Source organism: Geotrypetes seraphini, chromosome 6 (assembly GCF_902459505.1).
Source record: "Geotrypetes seraphini chromosome 6, aGeoSer1.1, whole genome shotgun sequence".
Classification (NCBI taxonomy): domain Eukaryota; kingdom Metazoa; phylum Chordata; class Amphibia; order Gymnophiona; family Dermophiidae; genus Geotrypetes; species Geotrypetes seraphini.
In genome coordinates, this window is record NC_047089.1 from 21639229 (window position 1) to 21662866 (window position 23638).

Sequence of the window (23638 nt, forward strand, 5' to 3'; positions counted from 1 at the left end):
GCACAGCGGGTGCAGGTGGACGCCCAATGGTCAGGACCCAGGCACTGTAAGCACCAGTTGTGCGGGTCAGTGAGGAAAATGGGCCTTGCGCACCGCTGGCACTTCTTAAAACCGGGTTGGGGGGGCATGAACGTGAAAACGGCTTCTGCCAAATCGAAGACAGAGGCCTCGATGGTAGCAGCAGGCCCCGCCGGGGCGAACCCGAAAAAGAGAGGAAAAAAAAAGAAAATTCTTTTTTTTTTTTTTTATTATTAAAAAAAGAAAAGAAAAAAGGGAAATACAAATTCCGAAAAGGTTTACGCGAGCGGGAAGGCGAATGAAAAAAAAATTTTCAACAGCCGTTGAAAGTGCGTCTTCTTAGCTCTGCGGAAACTAAGAAACTGGGGACCGCGCGCCTCTGTCGGGCGGGAAGGCACTCGCGCGTGCGCGGTGCGGCCTGCTAGAACTTTCCAAGTTCTTAGAGTGCAATCACTCTAAAATTGTCCGTACCGGGGCTCCGTCGGTGCCGTCACCCATCAGTCAAGAATATGCTGCCTGCTTGTCCTGGGATAATCCTCTATTTATACCCTTCTATTCCCTTTTCCAGCAGGAAAATGTCCAATCCTCTCTTAAATCCCAGTACTGTATTCTGCCCTATAACGTCCTCTGGAAGCGCATTCCAAGTGTACACCACACGTTGGGTAAAGAAGAACTTCCTGGCATTTGTATTGAATCTGTCCCCTTTCAACTTTTCCGAATGGCCTCTTGTTCTTTTATTTTTTGAAAGTTTGAAGAATCTGTCCCTCTCTACTCTCTATATGCCTCTCATGATCTTATAAGTCTCTATCATATCCCCTCTAAGTCTCCTCTTCTCCAGGGAAAAGAGACCCAGTTTCTCCAATCTCTCAGCGTATGAAAGGTTTTCCATCCCTTTTATCAGACGTGTCGCTCTTCTCTGAACTCTGGAACTTAATGCAGAGAATGTGATAAAGGCGATTAGTGTATTTAGGCAGAACTGAAGATAAACAGCATGGAATTTTGCTACTGTTTGGGATCCTGTCAGGAACTTGTGATCTGAACAGGCCTCTATTGGAAAAAAAAAAAAAAAGCTTTGGTGGACTTTTGGTAATGCTTATGTACTTAAGGGATTTGCTATGACAAAGGGTGTGAAATCTTATGCAAGCAATACTTTTTGATATCTTATTCTTAGTTATTGAATATTTTTATATTCATTCCATCACATTTGACTGCAATCCTGGAGGGCCACAAACCACTTAGGCTTCCAGGATATTTCTAAGGAATATCAATGCGATATATTTGCATGTACTGGGATCTAGGGTTTTACAGCAGAAGTTTAATTATTATACTAGTAGACAAAAAAGAGCGAACTATAAAAACCTTGTACATTTTTATATCCATGCTGCTGAAACCAGTTCCATACCACCTCCCCAACCAATCAGTTTTCATAACTGCTCTAATTAACACTTTATGTATGAGATCTATTTGAATATACTGAAGTTATCACATAGAAATGTATGTCATGCATATTTATTATGGATATACTGAACACAACTGTGTACTGATAACAGTTATTGTATCAAGAAACATTACCATTTAACAAAAGAGTTTATACGGTTGCCCCTTAGGAGTGGGAGACCTCTGCATTCCTTCACCCAGATATGTACTTCTCCAGTCTCAAGAGCTTTTTTGCCTGTAATTAAAATGAGAAAAAGAACAAATAATGTAATGTTAACAATTTTAATAGACTGCAGTATGAACAGGAAAAGAAAGTATATATCTTATTGGAATGGAAGTAAAATAGATGTTTAATTACTGAATATTTAGGATATAAAGGGCAATTCTATATCTTAGCCACTCATATTTATCATGTGTTATGCACACAGTTTAGAATAATTGCATTTACATGTGTATGTATGCACATACAATGGAACCTTGATATAATAAAATGATTGAGGTCCATAAAATATCATTGCATTACCTGTGTGGCTGCGTTATAGCAGAATCAATAAAAAATAAACACAATTGAACCATAAATTGATCTGCTGGAAAAGATTTATTTGCTAAAAACCAAAACTGCATTAACAAAATTATGTGCATTATGAAACTTCACTCCTGGTGGCTGAACTACACTATACAATACTGTATATAGAAAGTTAATGGAAGTTACAATACTGTATTAATACAGGAGCTTATCTGTGGTCTGTTTTCTTAATTCAAAATATTAGGGCTCCTTTTACAAAGCTGCGATAGCAGTTTAAGCGTAATTGCCCCGCGCGCTAGAAGCTAATGCTAGCATTGAGCTGGCATTAGTTCTAGCCGCGTAGTGCGGGTTTAGCGTGTGCGGCAATTCTGCATGCGCTAAAAACGCTATCGCTGCTTTGTAAAAGGAGCCCTTAGCGCCTTGCAAAAACCAAGAATGTTTTGAAGCTGTCAAATTTTGATGCTGGCTACATCCTATGTTTCTAGATGTCTCAAACTTGCCTCAAGATATTCTATAGCCTCTTTTGGTGGAGAAGTAGGGGGGAATCACCCTCCTCCTCATTGTCAGCATTGTCTTCTGATTGCATGGTTGTAACCTTTTGCTGAGGTCACAACAAGTAAACAAGATCCAAATTTCCACAGGAGGAAAAGGACAACCCAAACAAGCGAAACTGTGGAAATCCAATGTTCTTGACGCTTCTTTTATTCAGTAAATCTGAGATAATGATTACGCAACCTTAAGCAAATAGCTTGACAAACCAAGATGAAAGGCGCCAAAGAGGCACAAAATCTGAGCGCTGGTGAAGCAGTATAGCTGAACATTTGACACAATTTCTTCATTAGTCAAATGAACATAAGTGGGGCACTCATTACCAAATAAAATAGGGACTTCTTGGGACTCAGCTTGGATGAACCATTAATATAGCATTAAATCCAAATTTTTATCACTAGCTACACATTTCTTTCCTCTGTAATCCTTTCTTTTCTAAAACACAGGGGAATCTTTGCAGCTTTTCTTCTTCTTTCCTCTACCATCTTAAAATAGATTAATTGGTGTGAAGTCCTCTGGCGAGCTGAATTTGTTGCTTACCAGACTGCAATTAATTGAATGCAGATAACATTTCTTGGAGTACTGAAAGACTTCTGCTTATGAGATTGTGTTTCCCTGGGAGCGGCCTTCAGCCGCATAGGCAGAAATCACCCACAGGCCTCCCCCTCCCCCCCCCCGAGTGGTTTTCATGCAGGCACTAGGGATGCCCCCCACATGGCATAGCTAAACATTGCCCAGAGTAGTTTTCAATGCAGGGGATAGATTCCCCAGCATAGCTAAACATTGCCCAGAGTGGTTTTCAATGCAGGCATAGGGGGAAAGGGACTCCCAGTGTAGCTAGACATTAGCTGGCAAAAGGGCAGGTGCAGGCATAACCATACCGAAGTGGAATGCTGAAAGAAGTGTTGTATGTGAAAAAACAGGAGTTAAGACATGATCACATATGCAGGTTCACATTATTATGGGATCACATATGCAGGTTCACATTATTATAGTGAGGTTCCACTGTATGTGTATAAAAGCAAATATTCTGCCTAAGCGCTATTCTATGAATAACTGCTTTACTTCCATTTCACATATTTGCAAGGGGGTGTACCCAGGGGTGGAACAAACTTGGGATATAGGTGGGGGCTCCCATTTATTCATATAAACTTATAGGCTACTTTAAGTTCTAATGCTAAATTAAATAGTAAAGGAGAAAGAGAACAAACTTGTCTTGTATCCCTAGCTAAAGAGAAACCTTTGGATAGAAAATAATTAATTCTGAGACTGGAAAAGGTTTTAATCTATAGCAGTGATATCTAACTACAGAAATCAGTACCACATCCAACCATTTAAGAATATTAAGATGATAAGACCACTGAACCATATAAAATGCTTTTTCAGCTTCAAGGGAAACAGCTATCGCAGACTGGTATAATTGTTGGGCTAAAATCAATCAAAACATAGAAAATAAGAGCATAGTCAATAATAATTCTTCCTTTCATAAACCTGATCTGGATGTATAAGAGAGGATAATGATTCCAACTATGAAGCTAGAATTCTAGCCAAAATTTTACAATGTTAAGGAGGGAGATGGGTCTATAATTAGCAACCTTGCTATGACCTTTACCAGGTTTAGGTAAGATAGTTATTTGATCTTCTGTAAAGTTTCCTGAAGGATTGTTTAAATATGTAAACACATAAAAAAGGAGCCAACTCTGTAATGAAGATCTTGTAGAATTCAACAGGAAAACCATCAGGGCCAGGAGCCTTATGAGTTGCAAGGAAACAAATAACAGATATTATTTAATCCATAGAAATAGGTGCACCCAGAAGAGAAGTTTCATCTTCAGAGATGGTAGTATGAGGTAAGTGGTCCAAGAAATTAAAGTAATATCATCTTTAGTAATTGATGCATAAAGTTTTTCATAAAACTTTTCAATTTCTTTGGCAATAGAAGAGCCATTATGTAATGCAGCACCTTTCTCCATTACCATAGAAGCAATTTGAGAACCTTGCTTATGATTTGCAAGATATTTAGCCAGAAGATGACTAGCCTTATTCGTGGAAGTATAATAATCTGATTTGTTTATAAACATACTATGTAGAGCTTTGGAACTACAAAGTTTATTGTATTCATATTTAAGCTGTAATAACTTGTGAAGAATATCTTGGTGACTGTTTTGCACATGAAGTTGTTCCAATCTAGAAATTTCTGATTCCAAGTCATTCATTTTAGATTGGTCTCTTTTTTATGCCAGGATGAGCAGCTTAGTATTTCTCTAAAGTCTGGACTTGAAAGCTTCACTTACCATGTTAAAAGTTTCAACTGAATAGGTATTTTCCCAAAAAAAGTTCTGAATAAAATTTTTAATCCTGTGTGAGTAAAAGTATCATCTGTGAGATAAGATGTATTAAATCTCCATAAAGGTGTCTTCCTTTGTATTAGATGTGAGCTGATGTTGTAGAGCAGGGGTGCCCACACTTTTTGGGCTTGCGAGCTACTTTTAAAATGACCAAGTCAAAATGATCTACCAACAATAAAAATGCTAAACATATATTTATTTATATATTTATATATATATATATATATACACACACATATATATATATATATATATATATATATATATATACACACACACCGAGTGTACTTTGTATTTATGTTCAAATATTTTTTTATTATACAGCCCCCCCCTGAAGGTCTGCACATTCCCCCTCAAAGGTTGACTCCCCCCCTGAAGGCCTGCACTACCCCTTGAAGGACTGCACCCCCCCCCCCCCCCCGAAGGCCTACCCTCCCCACATCCATTTACCTAATTCCAGCAGAGAGCAGTCTGCAGAGAGGATCGCTGGTACTTTAGCGATCCTTGCAGGTTGCCATAGGCCTCAGGAGCTGTCTTCCCTCTGCCCCAAGTCTGAATCTGACTTAGAGGAGGGGCAGGACCACGGCAGAGGGAAGACAGCTCCTGAGGCCTATAGCAACCTGTAAGAATTGCTAAAGTACCACCTGCCACCGGCCGTCTCCCATTCGTCCCCTTTGGAGATCCCCTCAGGAATAAGGAAGTTAAATTAATAGAATACTTAGGCACAGAAAAACAAAGAAATACTTCCAAGAACTGCCCCATAAGAACTGCCTGTCACAATGCTCATTAGTTGAACTGAATAAAAGACAAGTGGATTTAGAAGGGGGACGATCCGCCCGGGTGCACGGCTTGGAGGGGTGCACAGCCGGCCAGGTCCGGGTCATCCTGCCTTTCTTTTCCCCCGGTCCGCGCTCGGGGCTCGCGCCTGCCTGGTCCCGCGCCAACGCTCGAATGGTGCCGTCAACTCCCACGAGTCTCGCGATAACCAACAGTACCATTTGGGCGGCGGGTGCGAGCCCCGTGCGCAGACCGGTGGAAAGGAAGGGCAGGAGGACCCGGACGGCTGTGCATCCCTCCAAGCTGTGCACCCGGGGCGGGGGCGGATCGCCCCACCTCGGTACGCCACTGATTGGGAGGCCGATTTTGGGGTTTTTAAAATTGTATATCAGGCAGCATTAGGCCTCGCTCTTACCTCAATCATTACAGGCGCTTCTATTTCTTGTGAAGCGCTGAGCTCCGTCCCCCACCGACCTTCACCCCGCCCTTCCAGCACTCTGATTGGCCAGCGTTCTTTAAGAGGCGGGCCAGTCAGGAGGGGAAAAAAAGAGAAGGGAAGAAGGGAACCTGCTGTGCGATCGACTGGGGTCGCCTGAGCGAACGACCTGTCGATCGCGATCGACGCGTTGGGCACCCCTGTTGTAGAGAGACCATAGCATGATCCAATATAACAATGGGTGAAATCTTAGAGGACAATATTTGATGTGAAATAGATTTGGAAACCAGAATATAATCAATCCTGGAGTAAGAATTGTGAGGAGCTGAAAAAAAATCATTTTCTGTGAAACTGAGAAGGCGCCACAAAATCTATGAGTTAGTCCCAATTCTTTTATTATAGTGTGAAGACCATACAATGATTTAGAAGGATGGAATGCACAAGTTGACTGGTGATCTAAAATGATATCAATAGGAAGGTTGAAGTCTCCTCTAATGATGTTTATAATTATTTGTATTTTTAGACCACTCTTCAGTACAGCATCATAGCGGTTTACATAATATAAAACAAAAAGAAAGGAACCCCATCATCAAAAGAAAAGTAAAATAGTAAAAATTAAAATTAAGCAGTGATTTAAAAATATAAAATACAAACTAAAGTAAATAACATAAAATTTAGGAATATAAAATATAAAGACTGAAACTACAAATCTCTCCCTCAGTGTTCATACCTCAGTGTAATACTAAACTAAAATTTAAAAAAAAACTTAAATGCTAATGATTAATGGATAGGAACAATATTCTAATAATAGCTCTTTAATATCAGGAAAAAAGTGGCTGTATCAATATTTGGAGTATACACATTTAAGATAGAGAATTGAATTGAATGAATTTCAATAGTAGCTATGACCCTTCTATAGCTGCAGATTGTTGGAGAATGTTAACATTAAGGGATTAAAAAAAAAATTGAAACCCCTCATTTTTTTTTTTTGAAAGAACAGATGAATGAATTCAAGTTTCAAGTTTATTCAAATTATTTGATTAAACGCTTTTCCAAATTACAAAGCATTGTACAAAAGATAAAAATGAGATTTTAAAGAAATCACTTATACATAATATATTAATTAGACCTACAAGGGTAATTGCTTTTAAAATACGGGAAACAATAGGAAAGAGGGGAGGAAATACAATTTTTGAAGAAAAAGTACATAAAAGGGAAGTACATTAGGAGGGTAGGAAGAAGAGGATTAGTAGCAGAAGTGGGATCGAATAAGAGAGCTATTGGAAATCTTGTTTTAGAGATGGTAGAAATCATAAAGTATTACCTTTTGAATGAACTTTGTTTTTTCAGTTAAAGGTTTCTTTAAAAAGAAGGCACTTTAAGCTACTCTTAAATTTCTGCAAATCTTGTTCGAGTCTTATGTATAAAGGAAGAGAATTCCAAGTCATTGGAGCTGTTACAGAAAAAATAGAAGCACGGCGTGTTCCGATAATTTTCAAGGAGGGAACGTTAAGGGTAGACTGTGAGGATGATCTAAGAACTCTTGATGAACTATATGGAATCAGAAGCCTATCTATAAATGCTGGTGTATTGGTCTTTATTGTCTTGAAGACTAGAAGAGCTATTTTATATGTAATCCTATATATTATTGGCAACCAGTGAGCTTTTTGCAGCAAAGGTGTGACATGGTCGAACATGACATCCAGACTAGGATAAATTCAATTTTGCACAATCTGAAGCATTTAAATGTATTTCCTGAAGCAAGAGAACATCAATATTATTTTTGCAAATACAATCTGACATGTTACACCTCTTTATAGGTTGGATAAGACCGTTAACGTTCTAAGTAGCAAATATTAATGTAGACATTTACAAGGGGCTGCTGAAAAGTTCTCAGCCCAACCAAGAAGAGAATGATTCGGAGCCATGAAATTTACAAGTTATTCCACACTTTTCATTTCATATCATTGAAACAAAAAGTATTAAGAAAAGTGTGGAATAACTTACATGTTACTCTTTTCTTGACACTTTTCATTTCATTTCATATCATTGAAAAGAAAAGTGTGGAATAACTTGTAAGTTTCATGGCTCCATATCATTCTCTTCTTGGTTAGGCTGAGAACTTTCAGCGGCCCCTCGTAAATGTCTACAACAGGGCTGCCCATTTCTGGTTTCAGGTTTTCAGGATATCCACAATGAATATGCATGACAGAGATTTGCCTGCACTGCCTTCTTGGTATGCAAATCTCTCTCATGCATGTTCATTGTGGATATCCAGAAAACCTGGCCTGCCTGTAAATCTCGAAGACCGGAATTGGGCAGCCCTGGTCTACATTAACATTTGCTACTTGGAAAATTTTACCACTCACAAGACTGGCGAGGTAAATACTCTGACGGTATTTGGCACCTTGCTGAGTCCTCGATGGAGTGTGGTGAGCTCTTTCGATCTCTGGAGCAGCTGAGAATTCCAGATTTAACAATTTTGGAAGCCAAGACTGTAGGAAAGAAATTGTGTTCTCCCCCCTCAGCACCTTCAGGGAGACCTAATATGTGAATATTGTTCCATTCAGAACAATTTGCAAGATCTTCCACGTCAGCTTATAATTTGACAATCAACAATTCTGAGTAGTGCGAGAGGTGAGTGTTTAAATAATTGTCATGTAGATGCTAACTGAGTTTCCAATTCTTGCCTCATGTCTCTGAATATCACCATGATTGTGGAGGTTGCAGCATAACAGGATCAGAAAATCCCTGAAAACTCGACTGTTTAACAAATTCTAAATTCCCATACCCAACTCTTCCTCGCCATGACCCTTCCACCTCGCCCCCTAATTCCAAGGTCCAAAACTAATTATACTTTCCACCTTGAATCTCATGTACTGACATAATATATCTTTATTGTAACCCACCTGCACCCCATGTACTGACAAAACGTATCTTTATTGTAACCCATGTACTGACTAAATGTATCTTTATGGTAACCCACCTGTATCCCTAACACTGACAAAATGCACCTTGATAGTAAACCACTTGTATTGTAACCCACTTGCATCCCATGTACTGACAAAATATATCTTTACTGTAACCCACTTGTATCCCATGTACTGACAAAATGAATCTTTAATGTAAACCACTTGCATCCCATGTACTGTCAAATGTATCTTTATTGTAAACCGCTTCAAACTTCACAGTATAGCGGTATATAAGAAATAAATTATTATTATTATTATTATTCTCCAGATTCAGAAGCTGATCACTCAGTACTTTTGTCTGGAGAAGGCAGATTAGATTTCAATCTTTTAAGACTAGTAGAAGTCAAAAATTGAGCACTGGGTTTTTCTCTTGGCATCTTGGGTACTTATTGAACAAAATAAACAGATAAAAAAATAGTACCTCTAGAACAGTATTTGATGATTAAGAAACATGAGGGAGCTTGTGCCTAGGCAGCCATTCTGTGACAGAGCAAACCAAAAGTCCAGCATAGCAAGTATTTAAATAAATAATAAACAACTCTTCTCATATAAGGAAAGACTATGTGGTTAGGGCTCTTCAGCTTGGAAAAGAGATGGCTGAGGGAGGGATATGATTAAGGTATACAAAATCCTAAGTGGTGCAGAATGGGTAAAAGTGAATCAATTTTTTACTTTTTCAAAATGTACAGACTAGGGAACATTCAAAGAAGTTACATTAAAATACTTTTAAAACAAAGAGGAACTACTTTTTCACACAAAAAATAGTTAAGCTCTGGTTTAAAAAAAGGGTTTGGACAAGTTCTTGGAGGAAAATTCATAGTCTACTATTGAGACAGACATGGGGAAAGCCACTGCTTGCCCTGGGATTGGTAGCATGAACTGTTGCTACTATTTGGGTTTCTGCCAGATATTTTTGACCTGGATTGGCCACTGTTGGAAGCAGGATACCGGGCTAGATGGACCACTGGTTTGACCCAGTATGGCTGTTCTTTTGTTCCTAGCAGTATCTGAATAACTTCCACTGCTCATTCTATACCCAGATATTCAGTCCTTGGGATACACCTAAGCAGTTAGGTTTTTGAAACCCACAATGAAAATATAAGAGATACATTTGCCTGCACTACCTCCCACTTATCTCATGCTTGTTCATTGTAGGTATTCCAAAAATCTAACTGGCTGGGTATAATGTGAAGACTGGGATGAGAATCATACAGCAGATTTAAATGCTATGGTTGGTGTTTAAAGCCAACAGTGATCACAGTGCTCAAATATTTGGATGGGGTTATGAAAAAAATAAATTTCCAAAATATCTGACAGACATGTAGAGCAGAGGTTCTCAGCCTAGTCCTTTGGACACACTTAGCCAGTCTAATTTCCACAACAGTCCCAATGAGATATGCATGAAATGGAGGTAATAGGGGGAAAGGGAATGGGACTTGCATACTACCTTTTTGTGGTTACACATTCAAAGCAGTTTACATATATAAAGGAACTTATTTTGTACCTGGGGCAATGGAGGATTAAGTGACTTGCCCAGGGTCACAAACAGCAGCAGCAGCCAATTTAGGGAGGGCCCGAGACTAAAGAGGGAGGGCTAAAAATGTCATCTCTGCCCTACCCCAACTTAAGCAAATCCAAATTTAATTTCTACCTCCTTACTGGCAGGGATCTCCAGGCCCCGCCAGCCAAGACCTCTTCCCTGACTAAAGAGTTTATATGTTGTGCAACCATCGGCACTGTACCAGAGCCAATACTGCTGACTGTCAGCCACCAGCCTTCATGCACATATGCTCAATTTCGCACAAGTGCTAAAACTGAGAATGTGCATTGGGGGTGGGGGGGCTGTGGCAGGCAGCAACAGTGACTCTAGAACAGTGCCGGCAGCTGCCCAACATGTAAGTTCTTTCAGCAGGGAGGAGATCTTTGGCTAGCAGGGTTTGTAAATCCCCACCACACTAAGGGAGATGAAATTTTGGGTGGTCCTAGCCCATGCAGACCCATCCTTGGCTACGCCACTGGATAGTACATGTACTCTCATATATATTCATTATGGGTATCCTGAAAACCTCTCCCTCCACCATTACCAAGGATGTTTAAAAGAATCTGAATGATAAAACCAATTTGATTTCACACTTCAAAATATTCAGGTAATCCAAAGATTAAACAGAATATAAAAGTAAATTCAATAATTAGACCAGGTACATGCCAGCAATCTAAAATATATACATCTTTGGAGGGCCCCTGGGAGCTTCTGAATATTTTTTTGGGTATGAAATAAAATTGCTTGCTTGCATTCTTTATGAGTCTGCTAGAGTCCTCCATTAATTTAATAGGACTAGCTAGCACTATGCATGACCCTTAAATGAGTTATACTTATTGTTCCCTCTCTGGTATTATTATACGGCAGTGATTCCCAAACCTGGTCCTGGAGGCACCTCAGCTAGTCAGGTTTTCAGGATATCCACAATGAATATCCATGAGAGAAAGTTGCATGCATTGCCTCCACTACATGCAAATCTCTGTCATGAATATTCATTATAGATATTCTGAAAACCTGACTGGCTGGGGTGCCTCTAGGACCAAGTTTGGGAATTACTGCTATAAGGGATGTGTATTCATTTGAAACAACATATGTCATGTTATTTTTAACTTAAAATGACAGGGGGAAAATTGCAAAATTTTTAGGTTTTTCTTAAGTCATGAATATGTTTCATTAATGCATAATCATCATGGCATTGCCCTCTGAATATTTTAAGGAACTAAATTTTAAAAAAACCCTCCTATAAACAAAATTTTTTGGCTTGCACACCCCTAATACTATCCTTCTACCTATCCTGCTCTGGATAGACTGATGGTACCCACTTACCCGAGGATGGTTGGGGGACATATTTAAGGGCAAGTTTCATCTCCCCTCTGTTCTCAATTGCAAGACCAGCTGCAGGTGTCTGTAAATTTACAAAGGCACTCATTAATCTGGGTCAAACAGCACTTCTTTATTTATTTATAGGGATTTATTAAACACCTTTATAAAAAGATTCACTCAAGATGGTTAATTCAATATAAAACTTACAATTTTGTTAACAGCATAACAGTAGTAAAAAGACCAACTATATACATAAATAAAATGAATGAGGTAAAGTTAAAATCAGTAACTGAAACTTAATAAGACTACCATGAAACAGTTTCGAAAAAATACTTAACACTGAAATTCAAATAAGAGAGATAGAATACATACTAAAAGGGAGACACAATACTTATGCAGCATCTAATAAGCAGCATCTAATAAGCAGAAATCAGAACATTCAAATAAGATAGAAATAACACTAATGCTTTTCTATAATACAACATATCCTGCAGCCGAGGGGTCAAATGCAGATGGGGATAAGATGGGTTGTACAGAATGCGTTGGGATGAACAGATGGGAGGCTAAACTCAAGGCAACTTGTTTATCAGTTAAACAAGGTATAAGGAGCTGATTTAGTTAGTGTGTGTGGCAAGCTAGTCCTGGTGCAGAATGAGTATATAGTCAATTACCCTATGTATTAAAGGTTTTCACCTGCTTCCTAATTGGTTTAATATTTTTTATACATTTTATATTTCTACATTGCTACTTGATTTTATATTTCTTGCAGTATTACACCTAAGCCAAGGGGATACCAGTTAGGAAAATGAATAAAGCATCTAAGTTTCTTCTAAATTGTTTGGGTATTGGCATAACCATAATGCTGGCTCTTTGAAGTTAAGGAAAGCCATCATCTTATTTGGAATACAACCTTTTCTTGCCCTTCACTCACCCACTTTTCTTATATAAGATTGTCAGTAAGGAAAAGCTCAATTTCTTCCAGCTTTACCTAAAGTGGTTCCTGTCCTCCATTAAACACCTACTGCAAAGCTTCCTTTTGAGACAGGTTAAAATTTTAAGCCCTACTTCATCCCAAGCACTTTTTTTTTGTCTGTCTGGACTAGATTATAAGTTACACAGATCCTGTGCTGTACATTACATTACATCAGAGATTTCTATTCCACCATTGCCTTGCGGTTCAAGGCGGATTACAAAAGAATTACAAAATTGTAATTTCTGTACATCTTTACAATACTGCAGAGATCTTTTATTACTATGTATATGGCTAGTCGTAGTTGCAGTAAATACATTATTAGAGCCTTATATCTAGGCAGAATTTACTGTAGAATTCAATATCAATCATCCCTGCCTGTTTTTTACTATCATTGTACTTAGTACAACATCATTTGCAAAATTAGGTCAAGCCAAAGCAACTTTGTTTTATTATAACACATGCAGATAAGTGTCTGTAGATCAAGCAGTGGCGTAGTAAGGGTGAGCAGCCCCCGGGGCAATAGCACCTCTCCCCTGCCCTCTTCCATGCCCCCCGCCACACTTGCACCCCATTTCCTTCCCCATACTTTTTTAATTTCTCTGGCGTGAGCAGCATGCCCACAGGTCCCAGAAGTGATGTCAGAGAGAGTGCCAATGCCAACGGAGGCAACAACCTCATGCTGGGGAAGTAAAATGGTATGGGGGAAGGCAAGGGGCACGCAGCAAGGAGAGGAGGAGAGGTGCCGTGCCCTTAGGAAGACTACACCTGGGGTGGACCCCCCCCCCCTTTACTAAGCCACTGAGCTCCAGATTAGATGGTGGTCCAGCTCTAATCAGCCCATTTTGTAAAAAGGACTGGCATTAACGGAACATCAGTCACCCAAGATATTAATCTCAGGCCAGGCCAAGATATTAATCTCAGGCCAGGCCACTTCAGTTTTGGTGTTCCATGTGGTGTGACTACAAAAGAAAGATGAGCTAGAGCACAGTTCTTCAACCGCCGGTCCGCGGACCGGTGCTGGTCCGCAGAAAATTCCTGCCGGTCCGCACAGGACCGGCAAGATGGACGCTGTTAAATTTCCTGCCTCGGTGGTGTTCGCGGAAATCTTCTGTTCCTCCCAGCCTCGGGCGATCAAGACAGGCTGCCGACGTCGGGCATTCCCTCTGTGAGTCTCGCCTATGCGGAAACAGGAAGTTGAAACAAAATAGGCGGGACTCAGAAAGGAAAGATCCCGATATCGGCAGCCTGTCTTGATCGCTGCCCCTGCCGAGTCGCCGAAGAGGGCCGCGGGGAAAGTGCAGGCAGAGAGGAGATGGTCAGCGTGCGCGGGGAGGTCAGCGTTTCGATTGAGGCCATCAGCAGCGTTTGTGCTGAGAGTCTGTCCACGGCAGGTAGGGGCCTCCGGCTCGTCTTGGGCGGCAGGGCCTGCAGTACAAAGCTGTTTTTGCCGGCTTGGGGGGGGGGGGTCGCGAATGTGCAGGGAGCCTTCAACAGCGGCTGTCTCCTCTCCTAGCAGCTCTGAACTTACCAGGGCAGTGATTCACTTTGGCAACTTCCTCTTTCCTCAGAGGCGGCAACGGACCCAAGGCTGCCTAAGTAAATCACTGCTGCAGGCAAGTACTGAGAGCTGCTGGAAGGAGAGGAAGCCACTGTTGGAAGCTAGGAAGCTGCTGGATAAAGGGAGAGCTACTACTGGACCTGGAGGGAGGTAGAAGGAGAGATGCTACTGGGAGGGGAGGAGGGAAAGGGATAGGAAGAGAATTAATGTTGGATAGGGGGAAGGAGGGAAGGGAGAAGGGAAAAAGGAAAGAAACAGCTGGCAGGGAGATTACAGGAGGGGAAGGGGATCAGGGTGGAATGGAGATCAGATGAGGGAAAGGGGAGAGACAGAGGAATGAGAAAGTAGTGAGAGATTGATGCTGGAAAGGGGTTCAGCAGAGAAATGAGAGAGGGATAAAGATGCTAGATCTGGTGTAGGAGAGATAAAAATGAAGAAAGCAGTGAAGCTGGAATGAAAGATGTAAAAAGGAGAGAGGAGGCACAGGCTGGATGGAAAGGGGAGAGGGGCATAGAAAGAAGTCAGATACATATGGAAGGGGGAGAGGCCAGACAGTGGATGGAACGGGCAGACGCTGGAAGGAAGAGTGGAAAGAAGATGAAAGCAGAGACCACAAAATGTAGAAAAAAACATTTTATTTCTATTCTGTCATTACAATATATCAGATTTGAAATATATATCCTGCTAGAGACATAACTGGGGACTGCAAAGCCTAACACTATTCCTATCATGTGTGACTGCAGTATTCTGTTAGCATGATATTTCTGTGTAGCATTCTGTAATAATTTGGCTTGTTCAGTTTTCTTGATAGTAGAGGGGATATATGTGAAGGAGAGGGGAGACAGGGGTTTTGTTGGTCCTTGCTCTGAATATTTATAAAATGACAATTGTACAGAATATTGTTTCTTTTTATACTTTAATAAAATACATTCAATATAAAATCATAACTGAGGCTTGTGCAGATGGGATCAGATGGTTTGTGGGGACCGAGCTTGCGGAGATGGGGCGAAAATGTGTTTTTTTTATTTCGGTCTTAGTAGTTTGCCGGTCCACAAAATAATTATTTTATTTCTGCCGGTCCACAGGTATAAAAAGGTTGAAGAACACTGAGCTAGAGAATCAATCAGGAAAAAGAGAAACAGGAGAGGTAGAAGCTACAGTCAGAATTTAAAAAACAACAACCCAGCATTAAACACAACAAAGACAATCAAATATAATCACATCTGAAAGTTGTTGGATATGATTCTACTAATTTGCTTTTGTCAAAGGTCATGGAAGGCACAGGAAGTTTCCTCAAATTTATGCATGTAATTGTAGAATATGGGGCATCTGTGTCTAACGCAATGGGAAGCTGATGGAGGAAAAAGATCTTTCTGAAAGTGGATTTTACATATATTTCCACCCAACTTCTCTGATGGTTTAATTGTAACTGATTTTACTTTTGGTTGGCTTGCACTGTAGTCCTGCAATTAAAGTATGCAGGAAGATTATAGGGACAGGATAAGATATGGAAATAATATTTTGAAATAGGGATTCAATTGCCTTGGAGTCAAAACAATTCTATCATCTAATACTTTTAGAAGTCAAAATATCATCATTCTGATGGAAGCAATTTTCTAAAACTTTCTATCTTTTATTCATAGAAAAGGGAATTTAAAGGGGATTATAAAATTGCATGAACAAAGTATACATCCATTTTATGTGATCTGTGTGTCAGCATTCTCAGAGCAGAGGAGAGGATGTGATAAACACATGCATATTTATCTTCTTTGAAGCCTGTATAAATGTATACATCAGCATTTGTTACAGGAGCTGGATCCAGGAACACATAAGAACATATAAGAACATAAGAAATGCCTCTGCTGGGTCAGACCCGAGGTCCATCGTGCCCAGCAGTCCGCTCACGCGGCGGCCCAACAGGTCCAGGACCTGTGCAGTAATCTTCTATCTATACCCCTCTATCCCCATTTCCAGTAGGAATTTGTCCAATCCTTTCTTGAACCCCAGTACCGTACTCTGCCCTAATATGTCCTCTGGAAGCGCATTCCAGGTGTCCACCACACGTTGGGTAAAGAAGAACTTCCTAGCATTTGTTTTGAATCTGTCTCCTATCAACTTTTCCGAATGCCCTCTTGTTCTTTTATTATTAGAAAGTTTGAAGAATCTGTCCCTCTTTACTCTCTCTATGCCCTTCATGATCCTATAAGTCTCTATCATATCTCCTCTTCTCCAGGGAAAAGAGACCCAGCTTCTCCAATCTCTCAGAATATGACAGGTTTTCCATACCTTTTATCAGACGTGTTGCTCTCCTCTGAACCCTCTCGACTAACGCCATATCCTTCTTAAGGTACGGCGACCAATATTGGACGCAGTACTCCAAATGCGGGCGCACCATCGCCCGATACAACGGCAGGATAACTTCTTTCGTTCTGGCTGTAATACCCTTTTTGATTATACCAAGCATTCTATTTGCTCTCTTAGCGGCCGCTGCACACTGTGCCGACGGCTTCATTGTCATGTCCACCATTACCCCCAAGTCCCTTTCCTGGGTACTCTTATTCAATAACATTCTATTCATTGTATAGTTCTACCTCGAGTTTCTGCTCCCCACATGTAATACTTTACATTTCTCAATGTTGAACTTCATCTGCCATTTCGCCGCCCATTCTTCTAATTTGTTCAAGTCCCTTTGCAATTTTTCGCAGTCCTCTGTAGTCCGAGCTCCATTTCATAGTTTGGTGTCGTCCGCAAATTTTATTATCTCGCACTTCGTCCCTGTTTCTAGATCATTTATGAAGATATTAAATAGCAGCGGCCCGAGCACCGAGCCCTGCGGGACACCACTCGTGACCCTCCTCCAGTCGGAGTAGTGACCCTTCACTCCTACCCTTTGTTTTCTACCCTCCGACCAGTTTCTGATCCATCTATGTACATCTCCTTCCACCCCATGGTTCTTCAGTTTCCGGAGTAGACGTTCATGGGGCACCTTGTCAAAGGCTTTTTGGAAATCTAGATATATGATGTCTATGGGGTCTCCTTTGTCCATCCGTTTGTTGATCCCTTCGAAGAAGTGCAATAAGTTCGTTAGGCACGATCTTCCCTTGCAGAAACCATGCTGGCTGGTTATCAGAAGTTCATGTTTTTCAAAATGTTGATCGATGTTTTCTTTTATCAGTGCTTCTGCCATTTTCCCCGAAACCGAAGTCAGGCTCACCGGCCTGTAGTTTCCCGGGTCACCTCTTGATCCCTTTTTAAAGATGGGCGTAACATTGGCTATCTTCCAATCTTCCGGGATCTCACCTGTTTTCAGGGATAAATTGCAAATTTGCTGCAGTAGTTCCGCTATCTCCTCCTTTAATTCCTTCAGAACCCTTGGATGTATGCCATCCGGACCCGGGGATTTGTCAGTTTTTAGTTTTTCTATCTGCCTACGAACGTCCTCAAGGCTCACTTCTATGGATGTTAATTTTTCTGCCTGACTTCCGTTGAAGAATTGCTCAGGTTCCGGTATGTTGGACGTGTTTTCGTTTGTAAATACAGACGAGAAGAACATGTTAAGCCTTTTTGCCACTACCTTCTCCTCCTTCACCACTCCCTTCCTGTCTCCGTCGTCCAGCGGTCCCACTTCCTCTCTAGCCGGCTGCTTCCCTTTAACATATCTGAAGAATGGTTTGAAATTTCTTGCTTCCCTGGCTAGCCTCTCTTCATACTCTCTTTTGGCTTTCCGAACCTCACGGTGACATTCTTTTTGATGCTTCTTGTGCTCTTTCCAGTTCCCCTCAGTTTTGTCCTTTTTCCATTTCTTGAATGAATTTTTCTTATTGCCTATCGCTTCCTTCACTGTTTTGGTTATCCACGCCAGGTCTTTTGTTCGATTCTTTTTGCACCCCTTCCTGAATCTGGGGATATACAGATTTTGAACCTCACTCACCATGTCCCTGAAGAAGGACCAGGCATGATTTACCGTTAGCCATGTTTTGGAAGTGTTCCTAAGTTTCTTCCTTACCAATTCCCTCATTGCTTCGTAGTTTCCTTTCCTGAAGTTAAAGGTTGTCGCAATGGATCTCTTGCCTTTTGACACTCCTACCTCAACCTTGAACTTGATCATATTATGATCGCTGTTTCCCAACGGTCCCACTACTTCTACTTCCTTTGCAGGTCCCCTTAACCCATTTAGGATTAGATCCAGAGTGGCATTTCCTCTCGTCGGTTCTCTAACAAGCTGTTCCATGAAACAATCCTGTGTAGCTTCCAGGAATTTTGTCTCCCTAGCGCATTTCGAGCTTCCAAGCCTCCAGTCTATCCCAGGGTAGTTGAAGTCTCCCATAATAACCGTGTTGCCGCTTTTGCATTCTCCCTTCATCTCGGCTTCCATTTCCTCATCGATATCTCTGATTTGCCCGGGTGGGCGATAAAATAGGCCCATCTTTATTTCAGGCCCTTTCCTTCCCAGTATTTTAACCCATAGAGATTCCAGCTTGCTGGCCGTCTCTGCTGTGTCCATTTGTGTGGATTGTATGCCTTCTTTTATGTATAGGGCTATTCCACCTCTTTTTTGTCCTGTTCTGTCCTGGCGATAGAGCTTGTATCCCGGTAGTGCTGTATCCCATTTGCTTTCCTCATTCCACCATGTTTCAGAGATTCCAATGATATCGATGTCTTCTGCGTTGGCCAAGGCTTCTAGTTCCCCCATTTTGTTTCTTAGGCTTCTTTCATTAGCATATATGCACTTTAGATCCTGGTATTTTGCTGTCCTCCTTTCCTTTCCCTGTGCTTCGGTCCATATTTTCTTCTCTTTTGCTGCAGACATTGTAACCACTTCTTCTGGGTTAGTCAACTCCTGTAGTTTGTCCCTTGTTTCTTCCCAGCCATTTTTCCCCTCGGTATCTTCACAGGATACCGTCTTCCGAATCGTCGACCCTTTGTCAACTGTCGGCTTTCCCCTTCTTCTTAGTTTAAAGCCTGTTCTATTCCTCTCTTGACGTTGTTTGCTAGGAGTCTAGTTCCTGCCCCGCTCAGGTGCAGTCCATCTTTCCTGTAGAGCTTGCTCTTGCCCCAGAACGCCGTCCAGTTCCTCACGAAGTGGAATCCTTCTTCCTCACACCATCTCCTCATCCACATATTTATTGATTGTAGTTCCTCCTGCCTTTTCACATCTGCCCTCGGTACTGGTAGGATCTCTGAGAACACTATCTTCTGGGCTCTCATCTTCAGCTTCCTTCTCAGAATCTTGAATTGTTCTAACAGCGTGCTTCTTTTGTAGTCTTTCCTGCTGACATCGTTCGTCCCGATGTGGATCACTACAGCGGTCTCTTCTGTCTTCGCCCCTTCCAGGATCATTCCAATTTTGTCCACGATGTCCTTGGTTCTTGCTCCCGGAAGGCAGGTTACCAGTCGGTCCTCTCTCCCTCCTGCTATGTGGCTGTCCACATGCCTAAGGATCGAGTCTCCCACTAGGATCGCTGACTTTCCTTTCTTCAATTTTCGCTTCGGTCTCAGGTCAATATCCTCAATGTGCTTCACTCTTTCTTCTTTTGGGCCTCGACTAGCCAAATTCTCCCCCTCTTGCGGTAGTCCTCTGTGGGTGTCATCCTTGAGGTAATCTTCTTCTTGCTCTCCCTTGCATGTTGGTATCCGTGTAGCTTCTTCTTTCATCTGAAGTTCGTTCTCTTCCACCTTCGTCCTGTATGCCTCTTCAATGAATCTCTCGAGTTCCCTGACTTCCTCCTTAATGTGTCTCTCCGTGGTGTGAAATCCTTCCAGCTCCTGAATCCTGTCCTCTAGTCGCTTGACCTCCTTCTTCAAGCTTTTCAGTTCCTGACACCGACTGCATACATATGACTGTCTCCCCGAGGGGAGATAGTCATACATATGACAGTCTGTGCAGAACACTGGAAAGCTCATCTTCTGGCTTCCTTCTGCTTCCATTGTTGTTCCTTTTTTAAGATATCAGTTGAGATTACTTGTGACTTGTGTCCGCTTTGTGTCCTTTCTCTCTCCCTATCTGCTGTTGGTGTCCTCCCTGACTCTCTCTCTGTGCTGGTGCCCTCTCTTTCTTTCTCTAACTGTCTCTGGTGTCCTCTCGCTCACTGCCTGTTGGTGGTGTCCTCTCTGTCTCTTCTCTCTCTGTGTTGGTACTCTGTGCTGGTGTCTCTCTCTCTCTCTCTACCAGCTGCTGGTGTCCTCTCTCTCACTCTCTCCCTCTGCCTGCTTGTTATACTTGTGTGAACGGCTTGGCCCTTTGTGTCTGTCTCTTTCTTACCTTCTGTGCTTTCCTTCTGTACTTGTCGCTTCTTTACCCTTCTGTCTTACTCCGTTGCCTTGTCCCTTCTCAAAGGCCCTTTGCAAAGGCGCTCTCGCTAAGGCGAGCGCCTTTGCCGCTCGCCTTCGCCGCGTGCCGAATGGCTGCGCGCCGTTGGCTCCGCCCCCTTTCAAGGGGGTGTCCGATGCTGCCTCTGACGCGGTGAGGGTGGGCGAAGCGTACTCTCGCCGCTTCCCCGAGTCCTGTGCTTCTTCCTGCCTCCTTCCCCTGTGCAGAACTCTGTGTCTCCGACTCTCCCTCTCTCAGTCAGGCTACCAGAGCACGCTGCTTCCTTCTCCTTTGCTCTGGCAACCCGATTCCATATAGATGCCTATGTTGCTGTTGTGGAACAGATGCCTTTCTCACAGAGCTGTCCTATTACAAAATCTGGCCCAAACGATGTAATTTCATAACACGGCACCTAGGCTATTTACATATAAATACAAATACGGTCCTACTCCTCTTTATAAAATGCTACTATACGAGGGGGTCCTGAAAAGTTCTCAGCCCAACCAAGAAAAGAATGATGTGGACATGGTTCAATCAATAATCTGGAACAATGTCAAAACATAGAATTTCATTTCTGAAAATTGGCACTTAACAAAATAAGATGACATTCTTTTCAGCTACAGTAGTAAACTGACGCTCAGAATTTAGGAAGCTGGTTGGTTGGGCTGAGAACTTTTCAGCACCCCCTCATAAGTGGCATAGGGTAGGCCTCAAGTATAGCCGCAGGCACTTACATCTGTTCATGAGCTGGTGTAAGTTAACATGTCTTATGTGATTCTTCAATAAAGTTTGTGTGTACCTAAGGAAGGACTATCCTTTCGTCCTCATTTTTTTCAGTTTGTGCATCTACTGCGTAGGGTATGACTTTCCTGTTTATTTTTGGTAAGTGAATATGCCAACATCTACATGCATTGATTCAAGTATTTTATAAACTATGCATTTACATGCAAACTCTGCCCAGGCTCTACTCAAACTCCATTCCTGTGTAGGCCTACTGACAAAATATGTGCTCTGATACCAAAATGTGTACTTTTATACCGGTCAGTATTTTATGACAAGTTATTTACATGTGTTCATGGCCACAAACTCTGAGATGACCACAAAAAATTTCTCCTAAATGGTTAACAAAGAATAATCTCTGGAAGTGATTTTTTTTTTAAATTTCAGGTGTTTTGGGGAATTAAAAACAAACAAACACACACAAAAAACAAACAGTATTCCAATTCTTTTCTGTAACGAGCTTGAATACCAGTGAGTGAGAAAAATGCTGTGAGAAAAATACATAAAGCAAAACAAACTTACTCTTGGCTTAAGTGGAAACCAGTTCATTTGTTTGTTGTTCCAGTTCCAGGATGCCAAATCTAGCTCTACCTCACCTAGGAAGCTATTACGTCCAAAGATGTCATTGTGCCAGACCGATAGGTTTAGTTTCTGGGTCAGTAGAATCTGCTTGTCAATCTTATACTGCAAGAAAAAAGGTAATAAACTAATGATCAGCGAGAAAGCAAGATGCATTCTTTAACCATCTCACAATAGAAAGTGCAACCTGCCAGTACAACTAATAAGGGGGTCTTTTACTATGGCGCGCTAGCCGATTTAGCGCACGCTAAATTTTAGCGTGCACTAAGTGCTAACGCATTCATAGAATATAATGGGCGCACTAAATCGGTTAGCGTGCCTTAGTAAAAAAAAACCAAAAAAAAAAAACAAATCCCTAAATGCATCAAAAAGAGCTATTAAACAAATACTTCATTTCAACAATATACTATAATCAGAAATCTAGTGGTATAACAAAATTTCAAAAAGACAATCACATAGAATAATTAAATATAAGGATTATCAGTCAGCCATAAAAACTGGAATATATCTCCAGTTAAATTTGCAAGCAATAGGTAAGGACATCACATGATTCTTAAAATTCCCTTATATATCTAAAAAGCTCTCATTAGAACAAGCAATAGCACACGTTTCTGAAATTTTATAATGGAAGGCAAATATTACAAAGCCACTTATCTCAAAAATGTCTTACATGGCCATCTTTACGGCAAATTGTAAAGCTAAGTATCCTGGATACCAAATGCCGACTGACAAAGTCCTTCAAAAGATACTCCAATATGGCTTATGTTTTGAGTTTAAAAAAACTTTGCTCCAAATTCTATATATGGCACTTTGAGTTGCATGCATCTAAAATTTACGTGCAGCGCCAAAAGGGGCACACCAAAATGAGAAGGTCATGGGTGGATCAGGGACATTCTTCAAATTTATGCATATAATTATAGGAGTGTGTGGTGCAGTGGTTAGAGCTACAGCCTCTGCACCCTGAGGTTGTGGGTTCACTGCTCCTTGTGACCCTGGGCAAGTCACTTAATCCCCATTGCCCCAGGTACATTAGATAGAGTATGAGCCCGCTGGGACAGTTAGGGAAAAATGCTTGAGTACCTGAATAATTTGTAATCTGCATAGAATTGTAGAATATGCGGAATAGAAATTATTTAAAAAAATAAAATAAAATAAAAAAATATGGGGCAACTGCGTCTAAGTTAGGTGTGAGAATTTGCACACACATTTCAGTTGGTGCAAACTGTGTGCCATGGCACAATGGTGTGCCCCTAGAAATTCCAGAATTTTACTTTATTTTTAAAAAATTCTTTCATAAGTATACACTAGAATAGACGACATGTACGTCACTTATGTAAGTAAACTGTGCCAAAATACCAATATAGCAAGGCAAAGCCAAAACACGTGCCCCAGAGTAGCAGGTGCATGAGCGTCTGCATGCATTAAGGATACAACAACCCAGGCGAACATCATTCTTTGACACGACTGGTCCTTGAAAATTAACAGCAAGTAATTTTATTTTTATTTTTTGTG

General features: G+C 41.3%; 1 protein-coding gene across 17 annotated transcripts in view; it reads right to left on the reverse strand.

Annotated features, from left to right (window-relative positions):
• The window catches only part of SYTL2 (synaptotagmin like 2), a 259334-nt gene that overhangs the window by 15810 nt on the left and 219886 nt on the right, over window positions 1-23638 (reverse strand). For all 17 annotated transcript variants that reach the window (XM_033948916.1, XM_033948909.1, XM_033948922.1 and 14 more), the window contains 3 exons: window positions 22070-22231; window positions 11930-12008; window positions 1591-1690 (listed from right to left, as the gene is read on the reverse strand). In XM_033948916.1, the coding sequence (XP_033804807.1) occupies window positions 1591-1690; window positions 11930-12008; window positions 22070-22231 (341 nt within the window). The remainder of the gene's footprint in view (window positions 1-1590; window positions 1691-11929; window positions 12009-22069; window positions 22232-23638) is intronic.